Source organism: Callionymus lyra, chromosome 11, assembly GCF_982586985.1.
Source record: "Callionymus lyra chromosome 11, fCalLyr1.hap1.1, whole genome shotgun sequence".
Classification (NCBI taxonomy): Eukaryota; Metazoa; Chordata; class Actinopteri; order Syngnathiformes; family Callionymidae; genus Callionymus; species Callionymus lyra.
In genome coordinates this window covers 26511245-26534170 of record NC_141828.1, presented here as the reverse complement: position 1 = coordinate 26534170, position 22926 = coordinate 26511245, and the positions used below count along the sequence as shown (strand labels likewise).

General features: G+C 37.8%; 1 protein-coding gene across 1 annotated transcript in view; it reads left to right on the top strand.

Annotated features, from left to right (window-relative positions):
- bicc1a (BicC family RNA binding protein 1a) overlaps nucleotides 1-22926 on the top strand; it is a 72833-nt gene that overhangs the window by 3555 nt on the left and 46352 nt on the right. Inside the window, exon 2 of the mRNA XM_087802422.1 lies at nucleotides 14051-14097. Coding sequence (XP_087658548.1) covers nucleotides 14051-14097 — 47 coding nt within the window. The remainder of the gene's footprint in view (nucleotides 1-14050; nucleotides 14098-22926) is intronic.

The window sequence follows — 22926 nt, the reverse complement described above, 5'->3', positions numbered from 1 at the left end:
ATGAGTGTTACTTAAACACTAGTGATCCAGTCACTCATCTTTTTTAACCTCCTTTGCTAAAGCAACATATTTTAAGAACTTTTCATCTCGTCTCAGTTGTTTTCTTATAAGATCGTGGAACTTCCAAACAAGTGTAAGCCTGTTCGTCTTCGTCGTATGCTAATGAGCTAAGTTTTTAGCATCAGGTCATTTATTAACTGTTGTGTGTGTTTGTACAACGAGGTGGGATTTATTATTCCTTTGTGATTTTGCGACGCGCCGGCGGCTCCTCTCTGATGTCGCTTAGCGGAAATAAACGAAAGGAAATATGGCATCGTTTTACTTCTCTAAACCCCCGGACCACCCCTACAGCACTTGCTCCTGCGCTCGACTGTGAAGAACTAAAGAACTTGGATCAGTAACTGCAGTGTGAAGTTACGAAACAAACGCAAATTGCCACATACTTTTACTTTTGTCCATTTTGGCAGCGGAGAATAGAAATCCCGGGCGGATTGCTTGGAGACGTCTGTCACATAAATGATGGCGTGAAATACAGCGTCTGGGAAGAGCTAACAGTGACTAGCATTAACTCCTGCGTCCGCGCTGATGCTGGGATTCCCTAACTTGTGTAACTGCATGTTTGCTGCTCTCTATAATAACATGCTATTAAACTCAAGTGAGTCATTTTCTCCAGTCAACTAATTTGTTTTCCTGCTTTGGCGACCACAAGCTTTTATCAAATATCTCCGTGTCATGAAGAAAAATGTGTTGCGTGTAGAGATGAGGAAATAAAAGACCAACTTTATATTGTTGTCTCTCACAATTGACTGACCACAGCCTGGCCTCACTTAACTGATGGATTCACTAGATAACAATGAAGGTTTCTGTGACCCCAGCTGTGGATGTAGTGGTGATTTTTCAACTTTAATCCAACAATTTTCATCTTTAATCAATCAATTTTCAACTATAATCCAACAATTTTCAACTGTAATCTAACAATTTTCAACTATAATCAAACAATTCTCACATATAATCAAACTGTTTTGACATATCCATCAATTTTCAACTGTAATCCAACAGTTTTCAACACTAATCAATCAATTTTCCACTGAAATCAAACAGCTGTTTGTGTGGGTTTATTTCAGGCACTCTTGTCCAGAAACATTCAGAGATTGATTAGGAACTTGGGGAAATTCTCTGTAGGTATGAGTGTGTGAGTGGTTATGTGTCTCTCTGAGACAGGCTGGCGGTCTGTTCAGGGTGTTCCCCGCCTCTCACCCGCAGTAGCTGGGACAGACTCCACCCAAGAAGTGAATAAGTGATAGAGAATGGACAACTGAAATAATGTGTACAATGTAGTGTAGTATCAAGAAATACTTTCTCCACATCTGTTCATTTGCACATTGAGTAACTTCCTTGGAAGCGTATTTCTTTGCTCCTGATCCTCAATGATAGAATATTTCATGTGATCTGGATTCAAAGTTAAGAGTCTGTGCTGTGTTTAGTCGGTCAGTGCCGATGTTCATCTGGGGATCGACTTCCTGGCAGCTCAGTTTCCGTAAGAGCGTGTGTGAGCTGCAGTAGGTGCTGAGTCGGTCCCGCAGACAGGAAGTGAGCGTCTTCAGGGGAATGTGCTGCAGGCCTTATCCACGTCCTCCCGACCCAGTCTGAAGAAACTGTAGGGTTTTTGCAGCTTCCAGTTCTACTGTCCACTTCCCTGGTCATCTAAAGTACCTTCAACTCGTTCATCATTAGTTTGTCTCTGGTCGATCATCACATGATACTCTAATATACAACATGCCTTACTACAGGGGTGTCCAAACTTCTAACTTGTAAGGGCCACATTGAAATGAATTGAAGCCACATTTGACTGCAACAGTGACATCACAACAAGTCTTATCTCATTCAGAAGTTTGAAATAAAAGCTCAGCATCTTCAACAAGTTCAACACAAAATACAGAATTTATTCTTGTCCCTGAAAATAGTTTTTCAGTATTTAGGAATTAGAATCTTCACTTGGAAACTTTTTACATTCTCTGTAACTGACGACCGAGCGTCGCTTGATATCTGCTTAAGTACTTTTTGTCCGTTAAGCGTTGGGTTTTTCTTGTATTTTAGTGTGAAATCAGACTAGCTTCTTTTGCTAGTTAGCAAATATTTAGGTAATACTCTGACGTTTACTACAACATCTGGACTACATTTCTAGACTTGAGAAGCTTTTGTGTCATCTTACTGAAATACTACAAATCTCTATCGTTACAGACTGTTCATATCAACATCATAGCATTCATGAACTTGCAAAAGGAACATTGAATATGAGGTGTCATCCCTTTCAACGTCCCTCTCAGTAACGCTGACCTAACCAGCCCGGTGACGCTTTGCCGCCCAGTAAACCAATCACAACATTCGACGTAGCAACATAGCGTTATAACTTAAATGCAGTGTTGGCACCATGTAAAAGGTGGGTGTGGTTATCTGTGTCTTCCACTAAATTCTGTAGTTGAAGAAGGTTTATCTGCTGTTCAAATAGCAGGCGAGGGACCACTGTACGTCGTTCTAAGGGTTTTAGTGTCTCAGAGACCTTTGGAACTACTACTACGTTGTTGGAGGCGTCAACTCTCTTGTTGGTTTCCCATGATCTTCCTGTAGAGACCAGACAAAGAGAAGTCATGCAGTCTTATTGGACATGGAGGATTCGATCGAGTCAGATTAGTTTTCTCTGTCTGGACTCTCTTGGATATGAACTCAGTCATCCAGGAGTGACGCGGAGTGGAATATCTATGAAGAGTTTGGTATTTTTCCGGAAGAGCTTTCTGAAGACACAACCTGGGATGAGCAGTAAAAGATTGTTGGATATAAATGTTTCTTCAGTGAACGTCGACTGAACCTTCAGTCACTCTGAGAGGATCTTCTCCGAGTTGAGAGGTTTTTCTTCACCTCTTCTCTTGATTCCACCTGAACATGCTGCTACCATTAAACTATTCCACTTTGCTTACTCGTCGAATTCCTTCATCCTGGCCTCGATGAAACTTTCAGAAGCTGCAATTGAGCCTAAACTCTGCCGGAAAAACCTGTAATTGATTAGGAGAAAAAATAAAAGCGGGCGTCTAATTTCAGAGGAACGAGCCGGACTGACCCACTTCCATCAGGAGCAGAGAAATGTTATTCTGCCTCTTTTCAAAGTGCGGATTTACATTCTGTCTGGTTTGCGGTGGCTATTTTAGAAATGTTTCACGAGGGGGGAACTTCTGCTACACGCATGCGTGGACGCCGCCACACACACACACACACACACACACACACACACACACACACACACACACACACACACACACACACACACACACACACACACACACACACACACACACACACACACACACACACACACACACACACACACACACACACACACACACACACACACACACACACACACACACACACACACACACACACACACTCACACACTCTCAGCCCAGCCTGTGACCCCCCTCTCTCAGGAGTTCTCTGTGTTTATCTTTGGAGAACCTTGGCTTGTGGTTCTTTCTTCTCTCCTTTCACTTGACATCCAGAACAATCTCGGCTTTCTTCACCGAACTTCTTCATCAAGCGAAGCCACCGTTTCTTAGGCGAAATCTTTTTAGTTCAGCTTCGACCTTGTGTCATGCGTCTATTGTTGGACCTTCTGAACTTGTGGAGATGATCTAGTGAGCAAAATGAAATGTCACCTGGGTTTCCTTTAGAGGTGTGTATTGTCCAGAATGTTTTGATACGTATCACAATACAGGGTCAACGATACATAGTGATACTGTACTATAATACATATTTGTAGTATTGTCAAGAACAAATGACTCTTGATGAAGTTGCAACCATTTTCATTTGTTTTGAAACCAAAATATGTCCAAAATTCAGCTTTAAAAGCTACTGGAGTCCACTATATCCTCTTGTCCTCAGCCATCACCAGGAATCTCGCGATCAAAAAATAAATCTCTGTTGACCTTTAGTAGTAAATACGAAATCAAATTTATTTAGTTTTATTCAGACTTTAATGAAATATAAACCCTAAAAGAACTATGATATAAAATAAAACGAATAAGAAAAAATGATACAGTGCTGTTGAATATCAATACTGTATTGCGAATAAATATATTGCGATTTATAGGCGTATTAAAAGTTGGTTATTCTATTGAAGTCAAGGGACAAACCACCATAAATAAATCACAAGTTATCTTCTATTTGTCTGGCCTCACACTTCAGTCATTGTAGTTATATTTGCGTTGGTGAAAAGGTCACTTATGACTCTAGGAAGTCTTTGTAGTTTTCGTACATGATCATGATTTCCCAGCAGCACCTCTGCCATGTTTACTCTTCGTCTGTAAGTGAGACTCCCTCCTCTCAGCAGGGGGTCCTCCGTCCATACCAGGCACCAGGACTGAACACGCTTGCGTAATGATTGGGATGTTGTTCCTGGAAGAAGACGTAGGAGGAACGATAGCCTAAACATCTTATCAGCGACGGCTTGATGTTGAACTTCCTCAGCTCTGAGATTCCTTGGAAACACTAGAGCCGTGTTTGTAAACGATGTGTGACGTTGTCAGTCACTTAAGACTTTCTGATCGTGTCCGGAAGATTTCACCAGGAGAGGTTATTTTAACTACTTGAATGACAAAATTCCTGTTCATGGAAGTTTGACGAACGAGAAGTTGTTTTGTTTGAATGATGAATCTGTGTGAACGTTTTTGTTTGATTGTTTTTAAAGTTAATCTTAATAAATAAATTGGAAGTAAATCAATGTCATCAAAATATTGAATTGTTGAATACAATTTTTTGTAACTTTGTCTTTTTAAATACATTTTTAAAAAACCTTGAATTATTTTTAATATAAAAATATATAATTTCTATAAATAAAAGTTTGAATGAGTGTTTTAAATAATTACATTTAAGATAATAGAATATTTTTATAAATGAATTAATGTTTTGCACATAGTTTGATATTCCAATATCCATTATTCAAAGACACCTTTTCAAAATTCAATATTTTTTAATTTGTAGCCTTTTAAATTCAATATAAAAATATTGGTATAATATCAAACTTTTAGCCAATTATGCGACACCCAGAAGAACACACAGAAGCACAAATGACAAACTCTGAACTGTTGTTATTGTCTGGTGACACTGTTTATTCATATATATTATTTTATATTGAATTTAAAAGACTAATATTTTAAAAATATTGAATTTAGAAAATATTTCTTTCAATTATTGGATTAAAACATCAAACTATGTTTAAAAAAATGCATTCATTTGAAATTATCTCGATTAAAAATATATATTTAGAACAAAAGAAAAGAAAAGCCAATTCAAAAATAATTTGCAACACGTCATTAGTTTCTACATTTAAAATATTATATTTAACCATTTAATCAAAAGAAAATACTCTCGTTACCTTTTAATATAGAAATTAATTTTTAAAAAATCATTTCAAGAAACGAAATTGAAATTCATTACGATAAACATTTCAACATTTGACATGTTAACTTCAACCATTAAATATTTTGATGACACTGATATACTTCCATAAGTTTGCCTACAAACTTTTTCAATGAGGATCATTTTTGTTCGACCTTTTTGAGATTGCGTGACTCTATATGAATAAAGAATCTCTTATTTTGAATTAAGCTGCAGTTTGGTTTCATTGTCAACCGCTGCTGATCTGCAAACACACTGTTTGACCCTGAAAATGGGTTTAACATGGAGTCATTATTGAGGTTAAACTTAATTCCAGCTTCTGGAGTCTCGGCTCTGCCAGGTCCATGAAATATTTCCTCAGAAATAAATTAATATATTTCCGGATCTGCCGCAACGTTTTACGGCTTCGGACTAGGCCCAAGCTCCACCCCTGCCCTTGTAAATCTGGCCGGTGGTTTTGGTGACGGTCTTAAGAAAGACATTAACACTCATCAGATCATCTTAAATCTCAATGATTTTCTTTCTGTCCCTGCGGTTTGTCTCCAGATCTGTTCATTTGTGAATTCAAATGAGTTTTGGTGTATCTGTTGGACTCCCCGAGGCGTCTCGTTATGTTGAGTCAGCTGAGCCGCAGTCGAGGGACAGATGTTGGAACGTTGTTGGTGAAAACAAACACACTCGCCTGCTGCTTTATTATAAAACTGGATGGAATTCATTTCTCTGGTGCCGCCTTTCTCGCTCATAAGTCTGACTTCCATATTAATCATTGCTGTTTTTGTAACTGCAGGAATGTTGTTGATGACACTCGTCCCAGAATGCAGTTGGATTTGGAAGCTTAATTTTAAGTGGAATGAAGTTTCCATATAGAGTTGTGTGGTATATTATTCATGTTGAAGGTTTTTGTCTAAAACCTCCAGTAATTAAGATTTAGCTGATTCTTCAAGAAACGTGTTTGATTCTAAGAAACTATTAACATCTCAGTGATATTGATGGTAAACAAGTCAAAACATGTGACTGAGGTTTTAAATACTAAATAGAGTTTAGGATTGATTTTCTACTGTTTTGTATGTATCGTTTTTCCCTTAATTTAATTGAATTATTTGTTACTTTTGACAAAACCATCCGACTTTGTAAAAATATGTTCTTTTAAGGTTTTAATGGATTGTAAAAAGACTTTTAATGTCGGAATGTTGCAGTGCATTATTGGACGTTTGATATTGATGATTGACTATTTTTTTTTAATGCTCCCTCATTACCATTTCTAGGGCAAGATGTGGCCCTTGTGACTCAGGTTTAACCTGCATAGAATTCTTATATCGTAAACCAAATACTATAGAAAAATGATCATATAACAATCACAAACTTTTAGCCAATCATGCGTTCAATAAACTGAATATTTTATTTTAAGGTTTTTATTGAACCGGCTCAGTGACTTGAGAGAATTGTCAAAGTTCAAGCTTTGTCAGTTTCTAAATTTGATTTAAACTTTAATTTTTTTTGCCGGTCCTAGGTTATCGTATCCAGGGCCGTATTTGGCCAATGGGACTATTGGAAGGTTTGACATGGCAAGATATACTTTTATAGTTATATCATAATCCTAACACTAGTGACAACTAGTGTTAACGTAATAGCTAAACTTTCAGCTGATAATGTGACGTCTAGATGATTATCAGCATATCTTTGAAAATGTTGATAGTTAAAATTCCTATAAATGATATAGGAACAACAAAAAAAAATGACTTCGGTATAAACGAGTAGGCATGTAACAGCAGTTTTATATAATAAAAAAAATGTTTTTATATAGAAAGTGCAAACATAATTTTAAGATAATTCTTGTTACATCTTTGGTGAAAAATGTTTCGAAAAATAAAAATAAATTCTAAGAAAATTATTTAATTTAGGCAGTTAAAAATAAATTTAAAATTAATCATAAAAAGCTAAATGACACATATATAGATTGAGCAACTGATATGTAAAATGCAATATTAAAATACATTTAAGTATCAACAAATTAAATCAGGACAGCAAAACCTTTTCTTAAATCTCACTTTTAGTTTCTCTGAAGCCATTTTCATTTCCATTTTCCGTGCTTCAAAACAAACGTTGCAAACTGAGTATTATTGGAAGGAAACAATGACATTAAAAGGGTTGGAGCACAGATTGAAGTCATAACTGTAGAAATGGACAGTTTACATTCCTCTAGTGTCAAACAGCAGAATTTCCCAGAGACGGTAATGGAGAACAGACTCCACTTCCTCCGCCAACATCCATCCTTTCATGAGTTCAACTGTAGATCCTCCGTCTTTATATGTAGTGACGGCTGGTTCAGCTTCAAGTCCACTTCCACTCATTATCTGTTCGTTCAGAAAAAGCGGCGCCGGGTTGATCTTAATTCTGGACCAGCCGCTTAAACTCCACACGATCTCAACATCCAATGATGCAGATCTCTCATGATGGTTCGTTCATGCAAAGGATCGTGAACTTCCAGCAGAGGATGTGATCTTTTATTGAAATATGTTTCTTTGGCGGGAAGTAACACTTTTTATTGGAAGTGTTATGTGAAGAATGATTTTTGAGGTCCGACATGGGCTCACACTAAGGATTGTGCTTAGAGTGAAGAGACTCGCAAGTCATTTGCGATTTTTCGGAGAACCCGAATTTCCCTCTGAATAGGTTCAATCTACTGTGTAAGTAACATTAAATGCTATATTATGACTATTTGAAAACATCCACATGCTCTCTTTCTCAGTCCCTTGTTAAGCGACTGTAGCTGGCGGCCAGAAGAAGATGTCATTAGGTGGCATCTCACCATCATTGGGTGTTTCAAACCTCACCTGTGCAGGTTTACGGGAGATGGAAGTGTGTCATAAACAGAGCAAAGCAGAAAAAAGATGCGGAAGGGCTCCAGTCTCCAGATCTCAGGCAAGGTTATCTTTCACTTTGGCAAGTCCCATTTTGTCCAGGCTCCCAGTGCTCAAAGCTCAACGGCCCTAGACCTTCTCTCTTCCTCCTCCAGCTGTCGGACCTCAGTTTGGATCATGTCCTTCTTCAGCCTTTTCCCATTGCTTGAAATGAGTTGATCCAAGTCCCTGTCTCCGAAATTAATGGGTTAATGGGTGTCTTTTTTAGCAGGCCTTCTGCCTGTGCCACTATTGATTCAGCTTCCCACTTGCATCCAGATCTTGTAGTGACGACTGCCCCTCTTTATCATCAGCAGAGTCTCTGTACATCACTACAACCTTGCACTTGGCCACCTTAAACTCCTCAACAACAGATGACTGGCAAGACCTGGTGTAGAGTCCTACCGACTTGAGGCTTGCAGGAACACCCAACTACCTCCGCAGTTGCCTGTTCACTTGCTGTTCGATTCCTTCTACTGATGTAATTTCCACTTCGTAGATAGTAGTCACAACTATGCGCTTCTTTTTCTTGTCCCCATTCCACACAAGCTCTTGGATTGGTGTATCTTAAGTCCCTTTGCATTCTTACAGATTCTTCAGCAAAAGCACTTTACTTCCAACACTTTCCCGGTTAGCGGGGTTTGGGTGAGCCGTCTCATTGGCCGTGTCCTTGCTGTAGCCGTGACCGTTATATCCGTCCTGTCGAAGTGTCTTATTCTCCCCCCCTTTCAGGAGACTCTGGAGGTATTGTTGGTTGATTCGTTGTAGTGGTCGGTGCCCTCTTGTGAGTGGTGTCGGTGACATTACTAGCCTCATACAAATCCTTATGGTATAAAGAAAAAATGCAAATCATATTCCATAATCAAAGATTTATTCTGGACTCACATGAGGGCAGAGAAAAACATTTTTGTATCTTATAAAAAATATTCTGCATAGAAAATATCTAAATATTACATTCATCTGCGACATTGGAAACATTAATATCAATTTAGAAATATGAATAAGGTGTCACATTTAGACTATTTGCATCATTTATAATGCCACTTAAACTGGTAAATGTGACAATATCATAATAACATTAGTAGACCAGGACTAGTATGTATATATATATATATATATATATATATATATATATATATATATATATATATATATTTCATCATTAAGACTTCATCCAACATAATTCATTTATACAACGATCTGTCAATCATCCTTCTGTTAGCCTGTGTGTTAGCACAAGTTGCTACCTTTCCTTGAAAAAACAACAACAAACATCTCAGTTTTGAGACAAAGAAGAAAGAAAAACTGTAAATCTTATATCGGTTCCAAAACGTAAATACTAGACCTGATGTTTTAGAAACGCTCGTCTCAGGGATTTTCCCGATGATTTATACTTCAGTGTATCCAGAGCAGATGTGCAGTCAGAAGTCTCTCAGTCCAACCTTTTGTTTTATTTTTGTCTCTTGTTTTAAAGTCATCGATGAGATACAGCGTCTCACAATTTTAACCTGGACTCGCACTAAATGAGTTGGTTGGAGGTAGCACGTCCAATCAGCTGACATGGTTTTCTGTGAGTGTGTTGTGTCAAGTAATGTCAACAAAGTTGTAAATAACCCATATTAACAGAATTAAATATCAAATAGACAAAAACATTATATTAGACAAGAATAATGTTACTCAGTGAACTGATGATGCGTGAGTCTCATCACTCTCTAGAAAATAAACATGTTTAGTGTTAGTCAATGCATGTTTTAAATATTTAAGTAAGTCGATATATATTCATGTGATGTTTACAAAACTTTCTATATAATCGAATCATGTTTCGGGTTCGATCCTGGCTGTTTTCTTCTTTTTGGTAAGACGAGTCTGTGAGTAAGAAATGCCTTATACTGAGCTGGGTCACAGCCTACTCCCATCAGTGTCTGTTTCTGCGTCGCTTTGGGTAAAAGTGTCTCATACATTTATGAACGTAGTTCTACAGTTATAAGCTCACATTGTTATTAAAGAAATAATTCTGTAACTAAAACCTGACAATATTGTTCTCAATTAAAGACATACAGGTCGAAAAGCGAAAGGCGAATAGGTAAGATTGAAAAGGTTGTTTTGGACTCCCCCAGTGTCTAAACAGTGCAACTGCAGTGTCGTGTGACACCTGTTGCAACACACCGTGGGTGAATTTGTTAAAAAAAAGTGAGATAACAAAGACACTTGTTTGGATAGCAACTGTTCCTACATACTTTTAAAAATCATTCACTTCTCCAGACAACAACCTAGAAGTCATATTAGTAAGAATAAGCCCAGGCAGGACGTCAGTATCAAGTGAACGTTACGGAGTCTCGTGATACAACAACCGCATGATGGATTGCATGTTTCCACCAGCATTAATACTTAATTCCTTACACACACCACATCGACAATGATGGATGGTTAGAATTTTATCCATTTAATGAATTGACCTTTTTAGGAAATTGCAGTCTTCTGTAGTGATCCAAGAGGTCAATGGTCACACAATGACATTTTAAGGACACTGTAATTATGCCACTAAGAGAAAGATGTGGAATTATAATAAATCTTTGTCTGGAATGATCTGTCGAGTGTTCTGGTGAGTTCAAGTAAATTTGGTACAGCAGAGGAAACCCAGGGTCATCTCAGTCACTCATTCATGCATTCATTGTTGTCATGACGACGGCGGGTTAATCATTTTGGGCTTGAGCTGTGGTGTCTGATCCAGATATGATCCACCTCAGGAACCAAAAGTTCCCCATTAAACTATCCCTAAAACGACAGGAACAGGAGAATCCTCAGCGGACGAGGAGATGTATTTAGTATCAGCAGCGCCGCCGCGGACTGAAGGACTTACAGATGTGCTGGAGTGACTCAGGATTCAGGGAATTCTCTCTCAGTTCACTTGATTAGAAAATGATATTTCCATAAATCTTGATTTTGTTTGCAGGTGGAATTGAGATCAGACGATCAGAACATTGTCTCCTTCTTGGTTGTTATGGTTTTGGGGAACCCCAGTCTTTGTTGAATATTGTTAAGTTAAGATTTGGTGGAAAATCCCTTAAATATATAAAAATACCTTCAACTTTCATTTATTTTATTTCAAGAAAGAAGAGAAAAAAGCAAATTAGTCATTATTGTCTACTATCATTTCTACAAGTTCAGTTTGTAGTTTTGAAACCACATTAATATAGTCATGGATGTGGACGTGTGCTTTTGTTTACTAAAGAAGGAAAAAAGGCTCTTTTGTCGTTTCTTTATGTTCTCTGAAGCTTTTGACTGAGTCTGGTCCATTATTGAAAAAGGCTGACTTGCATAAATAAACGAGTTCAGACAAGCTACGATGTAAAATTTTATATTTTACATACAAAGTTATTAACAAGAATACAGCATTTACAGAGAAGATCAGTGGATCTTAAGTTGAAGTTTAACAAAAAAAAACTGTTTATCAGTAAAGTGCTCAGCAGTGTGAGAGTGTGAGTGAGTGAGAGAGAGAGAGACTTTATTGATCACTCTGGAGATCTCCTTTGGGAAATTGGTATTCCAGTTGACAGCAGACACAGACAATGGATTCACAAAGTGCAATAGATTAAAAACGAGGCCAAGGGATAACGAAAGCCAACTAAAAAGAACAAAGATCAAAGAAAATGATACAAAGATTAACATAGAATAGAATACATCATTTTTTCACTCCCCTCCTGCCACCATACAATCTGATAGCACGAGGAATGAATGAGTCCCTGAGTCTATTAGTGTTGCATCTGGGAAGGAGCATTCGTGCTCTCCATCTGCTTCTCTGCTCACTGATGACAGTGTTCAGAGGATGACTGTCATCATCAATGATGGACAGTAGTTTGTCCAGAGATCTCCTCTCAGCAACTTTCACCAGTGAGTCCAGCTTCATGCCAACCACAGAGCCAGCCTTTCTGATCAACCTGTCCAACCTGTTGACACTCCTCTTGGACACATTCCCACCCCAACACACTACAGCATAGAACAGGACACTGGCCACCACAGACTGGTAGAACATGCAGTGGAGTTTCCTGCATCCTCATGTTAAATGATAGAAGCCTTCTCAGAAAGTACAGTCTACTCTGAACTTTCTTATACACATGGTCTGTGTTGCAGGATCAGTCCAGTTTACTGTCCAGCCACACGCCGCGGTACTTATAGTTGTCGACTATCTCCACCTCGTCACCTCTGATGGACACTGGATGTGGATCTCCCAAAGTCCAAGTTGAGCTACTTGTTCTTTGAGGTGTTCAGCTGCAAGTGGTTCCTCTACCTCCAGTCCACAAAGTCATGTATCAGAGTCCTGTATTATCCCCTGATGCATCTAGCTCAGAGTTGTAGCAGAAGTCTGAAGTGTATATGGGGAAGAGGAGAGGGGGCAGTACTGTCCCCTGAGGTGCTCCTGTACTGCACACCATAGTGTCAGACTTGATGTCCCTCAGCCTGACATACTGTGGATGATGATGAAAATTGTCTGACCGTCTCTGCGCTTCAATAGAATTTGTGGCTCACCTGCACAACCCACCTGCTTATTCTTCAGTCATCATGTGATCATGTGATGGTGTATTAATATAAGTGTGTTTCAAGGATATATCTCTGATCACATGTGAGAAACCTGCAATTTATTGACATGCAGACTAAGCAATCTGAGCTCTTGTGTCTATTTTCTCATAACACATTTAATTATGTCATGTGATCTACTCGCAACAGCTTCGCTATTGACTGGTGAATAGTGACCCCGTATTGGGCACCCCTGGTCTAAATTAACAATATACACTTTCATGATTACAATCCCAGTCCCAGTCACTACAACAGCTCAGGCACTCGATATGGAATATATTACATGCAGATAACTAATGTTTTTAAACTAATTTGGTGAAATTGGATATTTTCCAACAGCACACCTGACGATCTCTCACTGCACACTCGTGTGCCGCGGCACAGTGGTTGAAAAACACTGTACTAAAATAATAACAACTACAAATATTACACCTACTGCAACTTCAAATACTACAACTACTAAAACTCCCAAAATTACTACACCTCAACTACTGGAATAACTACTACAACTAAAACAAGTACAACCACTCCAACACAATTACCAATTACAACTAACTTACAATTAACAATTACCACTACTACAAATAGAACTACTTTAACCAAACTAGTACCTCAGTTATGATTCACCTTTCCAATAAAATTGAATCTGTTTAGATTTCAATAAGTTCTTTCAGAACTTCAGCCACGATAGAAATAAATGCAACTGTTATCACTGATCCTCCATAAACCAGTTGAGTGTCCAACAGTGAAGACAGTTATGAGACTAATGTGAAAATTATGACTTAAAATTTAGGTCAAAATTGTATCTACTGCTGCTTTATACAAGGTTGTGAATGTTCTTTCTATGCTTGTGTTTTTAGACGTAATCTGTTGAAATTCAAATCTAAATTACACTCATCATATCTCCACGATCTGACCTTCATTTATGTCTGTTTCCATCAATTTGTTCCACAGAAGCTGTGACCAATCACTGGGATTACTGGGAATTACCGGGAATGTCAGTGTTAGAATTCCTCTGGGCGAGAGCCAGTTATAATATAACAGGAGATGATCAGGTGGAGCTGATGTGATGACCGTGAGTTTTTCTCTGATTTAATAGAACTTTTCTTCTTCTGTCTCTGCAGCTGCTTCTGACGGGAGAGTCAATGGAGGAGAGGATTTCTTCCAGAAGGTGAGTGTCTGTGGGGGAGGTGGGGGAAGGCAGGTGTCAGTTAAGTCAAAGAAAACAAGGAGAGCGGAGCGACTCTGACGTTGAAGAGCTGCAGGGTTCTGATCCACTCACACAGCTGACACAACACCGAGAGAGTTTTTCCTGACTTATGTAATGAAGCTCAACACGCCAGCTTGCAGTGTGAACTGGGTCAAAGGTCAAGTGTGAGAGAGAGAAGAGAGGTTTGCAGCTCAAAGATTTAGTTGATGTTTTCTGAAGATATGCACAAGACATCTGAAGACACACAGGCTTTATTTGCTCAATTACCACAAGACACTTCCTTTTGCCTCACATGCTTCTTCTCTACGTGTTATTTTGACCTTGAAGACCTTGACTGATCTGGAAACCTTATGACCATCTTTTGGTACACTGAATCGATAGGGGTGTGTATTATCAAGAATCTAGATATATTGTGATATTCTAGGAACTAAGACAAATATATTTGTAGTAATGTCGAGTACTTGACTCTGGTGTTGCAGAATTTACAGACCACATGACTCTTGACGAAGACGTAACTGCTTTCATTTGTTTTGAAACTAAAATATATCCAAACATCAGCTTTAAAAGCTGCTCGAGTCCACTGTATCCTCTCATCCTCAGTCATCGCCGGGATCTGTAGGATTTTATTATTCCTTTAGCTGTTGTGGACGTAAAGACTGCCGTCTACTAGAGGCCACAAGTTTCATTGCAACACAAATATGAAAAACCGCTGTGAATATTTGCATGTTAAACGTGCATTTTTTTAATCAAACATTTTTATTTTATACAAACTGGAAAATTTTCAACAGTCTAAGACGCAGTTAGAATTCAAAGAAAAAATAAGAAACAAAATATACTTTTCTTATATTAAAACATTGTTCTTTTTGAGAAAACCCTTTGAAAGTAATGAAGTAATTGTTGTTTTTTTTCAGTGTCTGCAGTACAATACCGTTCTAATTCTTGGACTGACCTATTTTATCATGATAGACTGGAAAATTAAGAATTTTTAAAATTTTTCGAGAAGGAAAAATAATTTCTATTCATCAGCTGTTTCATTATTTTGAGGTAAAGTGTTGCTATTCCAAACGATGTATTTCATTATTTAGTTTACTAACCCTTCCAAATTCTGTTAAAAAAAGTGTATTTTTTTTATCAGAATCTTGCTGAAGTCGTGACTAAGAGATTGGTTGGGTTTTCGTAGAGGATTGTGTGAAAATATTTGGATTTACCTTAATGTTAAAAGGAAACTGAAGCTAAACAACACAAACCAGACATGTTTTTGTTATTTTCACGAGGTCTCTCGGTACCAGACGGGTCATTCTAGACTCAAATGTAGCGAGAAGTTTCACGGAGAAAGCTTCTTTGTTCTGGTCGAAGACATAAAAGTGTTGTTATTGTCACAGCTTGTTTCAAGTGATAACTAAGGGTTAAATTCTTCAATTAGGATTCCGAGCACAGATGTTTTCATTGGAGCAGATCTACAGTCGTGTTTTCATTGCACATGTTCCATTTGGATACATTTGCAGAGCCGCCTCTGATAGCGTGATAGCCACTTCTGCCCAGCTCCACAAAGTCAGTCCAGACTGCTGAGAGAGAACAAGGACGAGGTGTGTGGAAAACCTTCAAGTTGATGAGAAGAGAAAAGTGCTTTTTGGACTCACTTCCTGTCTGTGCCAGAGTAATGAAGCACATGTGTAGTCCTCACGTCAGCGGGCGTCACTGTTCATCCACACTTCTCTTGAGCAGATCCAGGACGAGCCTTCTTGTTGGTTTTATTGCAAACGTGTTAAAGTCATGGCCCCAGGGGCCAAATATGGTCGGCCAAGTAATTTATTATCGCCTTATATCCACGAAGTTGTGTACGTTTAATTTTACACTCGTTTAAATGAACAGCGTTTACAGCGTTTGGCCCCTTGTCTGAGCTTACCACTAGTATAGTGAGACGAGAGATTACTAAAACTTCCCCTTGTGGGACTAATAAAGGAAATCTAAATCTAAAAGTTTTCTTAAACTTGCAAACTAACCATTGCATATGAGGTGTCATCCCTCTACACAACCCTCTGAGTAACCTGAACAGTTCTCATAATGCTTTGCCGCCCAGCAAACAAATCACCGCTGTCAATCTCTTTTGACAAAGCAACATAGGTGTAGAATTTTATTCAATATTTTCCAATCAGCCATTGGTAAATAGAGCAGTGTATAGAATGGCATCATGGAAGTTTACTGTTTTGCTGGCCCAATTACGAAAAAAAACAAACTGTGAAGCTGTGGAAGGTGAACTGTGATATGTCAAGGAAACACTGCAATGTTAATTTGCTGACCTATAAAGATGTCTGTATTTAAGATAAGTTAAAGAACAGAGATTATGGATGTCAAGAATTATACAGTGCCTTTCTATAACTCCTAAACGGAAGTTGAAGGAAATGGATTTGATCAGAATTTGATCATTTTTGTTAAATATGAAACTTAATTGGCCCTCAACCAAGAGTGCTAAAAGATTTTGGCCCCTTGTCTGAGTTTAGCCTTAGTTTAGTGAGACGAGAGATTAGCGTGAATTTACCAACACAATCCTGCATCTATTACATAGATATTTTATATGACAGTTAGCTTCTAATTTGCTACGAGAAGTTAGCATCTTACGCTGAATTAACTTCAACCAATATATGTGGTGTGGTAGATCTATTTTTTAATTCATATGTACAACATCCACAGAGGCAGAGATTTTATTTAATGAAGTGTGATCACAGCTAATAAAACAAGCTAACACTCTTGTAGGCTAGCACAACTAAAACAATGGTTCAGTGAGAAAGTGAATGTGAAAACCCAACTCTCCCGACATGTTTAAAATGTTCAAGTCCCTCATCATCTTTTGAACTTATTACTTAAAAGGTTTGTCTGAAAGGTTACGAGATCAGAGTTAAATATGAAGTACTAATAATAATATTTGAATGAAAAGAAAGTTTTTTACACATACTGATGAGTACAATAGAGGTCCATCATCACTTTAACACACACGCATACCAACACATTAGTGGAACTAAAATAATGATGAAAAAAAAAAAAAAAAAACATCTAATTGTTGTTTTGATTCTAGTTGGATCAAAGTGTTGGCTCTACCTGATGTTTCTAGGGATGTTTTTCATTGTTACTACTCGTGTCTTATCAGACAATCCTACTCATGTCTGCTTTGAGTTTGATTCCAGCGTTCCTGAAATAAACCCAAATGGTTCTTGTTCTCAGATGACTGACTAGTAAGCCAAAGATGTTACTGTTACAGTAGTACTCATAATTTTTACTACTAAGTCGAAATAAAAAGTACAAAAGCAATTTTTTTTTTAATGTAAAAACTGAGCTGTGTTCTGTATACTCGTATTTTCAGTGTTTTCATTCTATTGTTTGCGGGAAGACGACAGAGGGTTGCAAATAATGATCAAGATTGGTTGAATTTCTGAAAATTCTCGACATTGCGTCTTCACAAAATTCCAGGCGTAACCACTTCTCTAGTGGAAACGCATGTCTCCGGTTTTGATAGATTTCCAGGAATTCTTCGCAAATGAAGTGCGAGTGAGTGAACAATGATTTGGATGAAAGCTGCGACATGGTTTTGAGAGGTAGAACTTCACTCCTTCGTGAAGGTTGTGTGAGCAGCTTAACTCTTGGAGATAACCACCAGAGCTGCTCCAAGTGCATTTGAGCGAAGCCTTTGAACCATCAGCCAGTTCATCCTAATTCCCTTTCCACTCGTCTTTCCCAGGAGTTGTGGTTGGGTGAATAATGCCAGTTGTGATGTGCCATTGCGTTCAGATCTCAGGCCAGTTATTCATTTCTCCCTGTGTAGCTATAAACTTGTGTTGGATGTGACAACACGTTTTCAGCACAGTACCAATATTTTACAGTTGATTTATCTCTGACTTTATTTCTTATTCATGACGTTGACTGTGACCGACTAGTAGGTCAGTATGAACCCTTTTCCTCCAACATGTTTCTACCCATGACATGGATTTTTTTAAATATGTTTTGGGAATGATTCAATAAGTTCTCCTCAATCCCAAGAGTTTATATATATATATATATATATACATATATATACATATCTACATATATATAATCAGTGACTGATGATTTAGATCAAGAGAGAGAGAGAGAAAGAGAGAGAGATCAAATGTTGTTAAAAAAACGAATAGTTCAACGACGGCTGAGACTCCACCGTATTACTCTAAAAGGCTCCGTAGTATTACTTGCTGAGGTTCTGTATTATTACTCCCTGCGGCTCTATACATAGTATTAATCCGCAAAGGCTTTGTGGTATTACTACACAAAGTTCTGTAGTATTAATCCACAAGGCTCCATAGTATTACTCCCTGAGGCTCTGTAGTATTTCTCCCTGAGGCCTAATATTATTACTCCGCAAGGCTCTGTAGTATTACTCCCTGAGGCTCCGTAGTATTACTCACTGAAGCTCTGTAGTATTTTACCCTGAGGCCTAATAGTATTACTCCGCAAGTTTCTGTAGTATTACTCCACAAGGCTCCATAGTATTACTCCCTGAGGTTCTGTATTATTACTCCCTGAGGCTCTATACATAGTATTAATCCGCAAAGGCTTTGTGGTATTACTACACCAAGTTCTGTAGTATTAATCCACAAGGCTCCAAAGTATTACTCCATGAGGCGCCGTAGTATTACTCACTGAAGCTTTGTAGTATTTCTCCCTGAGGCCTAATAGTATTACTCCGCAAGGCTCTGTAGTATTACTCCGCAAGGCTCTGTAATATTACTCCACAAGGCTCCGTAGTATTTCCCGGCATAATACTACAAAGTTGTACCACAGCTATCCGTCATGTAGTATAAAAAAATGCTTTTTATAGTCCTTATGCTCCAAAAAATACAGTAAGCGCTACCAATATTAATACATAAGATGCACTGTTATAGTCTGAAATATACGTGTTGCGTATATCATATTATAATATTATAATATTTCCTACAGATCAGTAGATATCGTTTGTAGCAGTAATTTAACTAAAGAGCTACACAACAATCCGATGTTTCTTGTTCCCTCTCTGTGCTTGTACTTGATTAAGTAAATCTTGCCGTGACAACAGTTTCCAGTAAAACCCTAGAATTCTGAAATATTTCCAGAGAAAATTGGAGAAAGTTTAAGAACTTATTGTCAACTAAAGATGTACGCACATGTGGAGTTATGATGGCACCAAGTCTTCCACCCAAACACACAAATATTTGGGCTGGATCAACAGCTGCAACGTTACTCTCTCACACACTCAGTCACGTGTTAGAAGCACATGTGGCTCAAGCTTCACAACCTACTGTTTGACTTCACTCACGGGCAGCTGGAAGTCGTCAAGGAACCGATCGTGGTGTAAAGGTGCTGCCATGGAAGTGATCATGGTCGTCGTCTCAGTAGTGGCCGATGCCGGGGCCTCGTTCCTGCAAATATCTTCACCCATAGGAGAGGTATCCACAAAGCCTTCGTTAAAATAAACGCCAGCCTTTTAAAATGGTGTGTGGTCCTGCAGAAATCAGTCCCATCTGCAGCTGCTGCCAAGAACAGCAGCGACGGACAGGAAACGGGTCTCAGTGAATATGTTTTTAAACGACTGGAGGGAGAAGTTGAGGAAGTCTAAAGCACCGTCAATGAAGGTAGATTTGGCGGAATGTTCCAGTTGAGTCTTCAGAACTCCATTTGCTTTGTTTTTAATTCAGGTCAGACCAAGATTGTTTTTTGTTTCTGACTAATAATGGGAGATTGTATTCATTGAGATTAAATATGGCGTCATAATTTTAGGTCATAAAAACTTCCACATTTAAGTTGAAACATCTGTAATAGTTTGAAACATATATTTCTTAAACAGGTTTTCAGATTTGCATGTTTACGTTTTTTTTTACATTATACAATAAACAGTTTTGTTTTGTACTTCCAAAAACCCCACTGTTGTAAATATAAAAAAATAGAGTGTTGAAATTTTAAAAACGTAATTAACCATGGAACAATTCAGCAAGAGATGTACTCATATTTGTGTGTTATTTTCCCAAATAAGTACAAAGAAAATAATATACATGGCAGAGATTAATCAATGAAGAAGAACATGAAAAGATTTTTAAGAATATATTAATAAAATAAAATATAAATATTATCCCCCAGGTCATATTATTTTTGCTCCTTGGCAGAGGTTTTGCACTGTTGTAGTGCTTTTCTACTTAACTTGGTTTGAACCTCTACTCCTCCATGATTTTTAAAATTCTTATGATATGAAAGTTAATCTTTCATGGCGTCTCACCGGCTCATCACTGCTTTGTTTTCTTAAGTTAATCTTTATCTTAATATATGTCAAGTGGCTCAGGCTCGCATGAATGTGCTCATCGAACAGGAATTCAGAATATTCACGTCAGTCATTCATCTGGGAGAAAGGATCTGTAACTCCTCGAACATGAGATGTTGACCAACAGATGAAAAATACTTGTGATGATCGGCTCTGATGTTAACCGTGTGTCAAGATCTTCAAACTGAGCCAAGAAAGAAACTGGAGTCTTCAGGTGGACAAATGTGTCTTTAGAGGGTTTCTCTGTTCCAGCCGCTTCAATGATTTTTTACCATGAGCAATAGTGTTTTGCAAACCCCTCAATGTTTTGTTATTATTCAATGACACGTCTAGGAGAACCATCAACCACAGCTGGCTTCGATAAGACACTTTTATTGAGTGGCAGGTTTAGGTTTTAAATGGTTCTGGTGGTTGAACAGTTGCACCTGGTTCTGTTGCTCATCAAGGCTGAAGGAAACGTCAGTCTTTAAAAGATTTTTTTTTCGACCATCATGAATTTTAGTCTCTGCATACACAAAGCAAACCTTAGACACTTGTGCTTTTAAATTGCCAACATCATCTTTAGTTTGAGCTTTTCTTCTCCACAAAACATCAGATATAGATTGTTGTGTTCAGCTGGGATGGGGCAATGAAGGTTCATTAAAGAGGCTGATGAGGTTTCATGAAACGGCTGATGAGGTTTCATGATACAGCTGATGAAGTTCCATGAAACAGCTGATGAGGTTCCATGAAACAGCTGATGAGGTTCAATGAAACAGCTAATGAGGTTCCATGGAACGGCTGATGATTTTCCATGAAACGGCTGATGAGGTTTCATGAAACAGCGGATGAGGTTCCATGAAAAAGCTGATGAGGTTCCATGAAACAGCTGATGAGGTTTCATGAAATGGCTGATGAGGTTTCATGAAATGGCTGATGAGGTTCCATGAAACGTCTGATGAGGTTTCATGAAACGGCTAATGGGGTTTCATGAAACGGCTGATGAGGTTCCATGAAACGGCTGATGGGGTTTCATGAAACGGCTGATGAGGTTCCATGAAACGGCTGATGAGGTTTCATGAAACGGCTGATGAGGTTTCATGAAACGACTGATGAGGTTCCATAAAACAACTGATGGGGTTAAATGAAGCAGTAGGTGAAGATTCGTTAAAATCAGTTGATTAGATTGCACAAAATCTTTTTTCAGAGGCCTCTAGGGGGTACTCTCCTCTCTGTTATTAATCTAAATGTTTATCCAACAAATGTTTGTAACTGAGAGCGCCACCCACTGAGCTCTGAAACTGACTGAAAGTTAGGGCACTGTATCACAAAGCCTCATCAACTCTTCCCTAATATTCAAATGATAAACGCATTCAAGTATATTCTTTATTACAACTTAACCCAACTTTTCTTGCCACATAAAAATCAGCTGATAAATCCGTCGACCACCAAGGAGTGTTAAGAGCCAATAGCTTAAAATCTTTACCAAACTTCTCAACCCAGAGCAGAAAACCCCTTAAAAAAAACATAAAACACACTCAGAGAAGAGTTATTTTTCTTTCCTCAATGATAATTATCTTAGTTTTTAATGAATGACCGGCAGCTAAAACTAAAACTTTAATCTGATCTTCAAGTCATCAAGAGTGTACAGAGAGGTGAAAATATTAAAACACCTAAAATGTTATATCAAGCCTTCCACTGCAAATCATGCCATTTTATTTAAAACAATGTTTCACAACCTGTTTGAGTCACAGAACATATTTTACCAAAAAGGCCAACAAAGGTCTTGAGTCTTTGAAGTATTTTATTCATTTGATTGTTTTCTATGTTTTTTGATCAAGTTCACTATGTTAGTATATCAGTGTCATCAGAATATTGAATGATTGAATTTAACATTTCAAATGTTCAAACTTTGAATTGTATTTATTGATGTATTAATTGAATTCAAACAATTAGGGATAAAAAAATATTACATTTTGAAAATTTATTTTTTTTGTGTTGGAATTAAAATATTAAACTCTGTAGAAAAAGGATCATTCATTTTCAAAACATTCTCCAAACCAAATTCAACCTTTCAATATATACATTATTTAATTTAATTATTTTAAAATATGCTTTAAATAACAGCAACATTTTTTTACATTACATATGTTTAATTCAACCAAACAATACTCTGTTGGCACTGATATACTTCCATAAGTGTGCTCCTTGACACTATATCAGTGCTTTTCTAGTTTTTAAAATGTAATTTGAGGATTCATCAAAAGTTTTCAGAGAATTATAGATATTTTCCCAGTTTCAAAATGATCAAAAAATTAATATTACAAAAAGGTTTTGCAAATGTTGCCGTGAAAGTGTGTGGGGAATTTCGGAATTTCAAACTGTACTAATGCTACATTTAAGTGCGTTCAACCCACTAAAAGAATATTTTCCATCTCTGAAGAGTCGCAGGAGGTTTGGTAATTAGGATCATTTTCACTGTACATCCATATGTT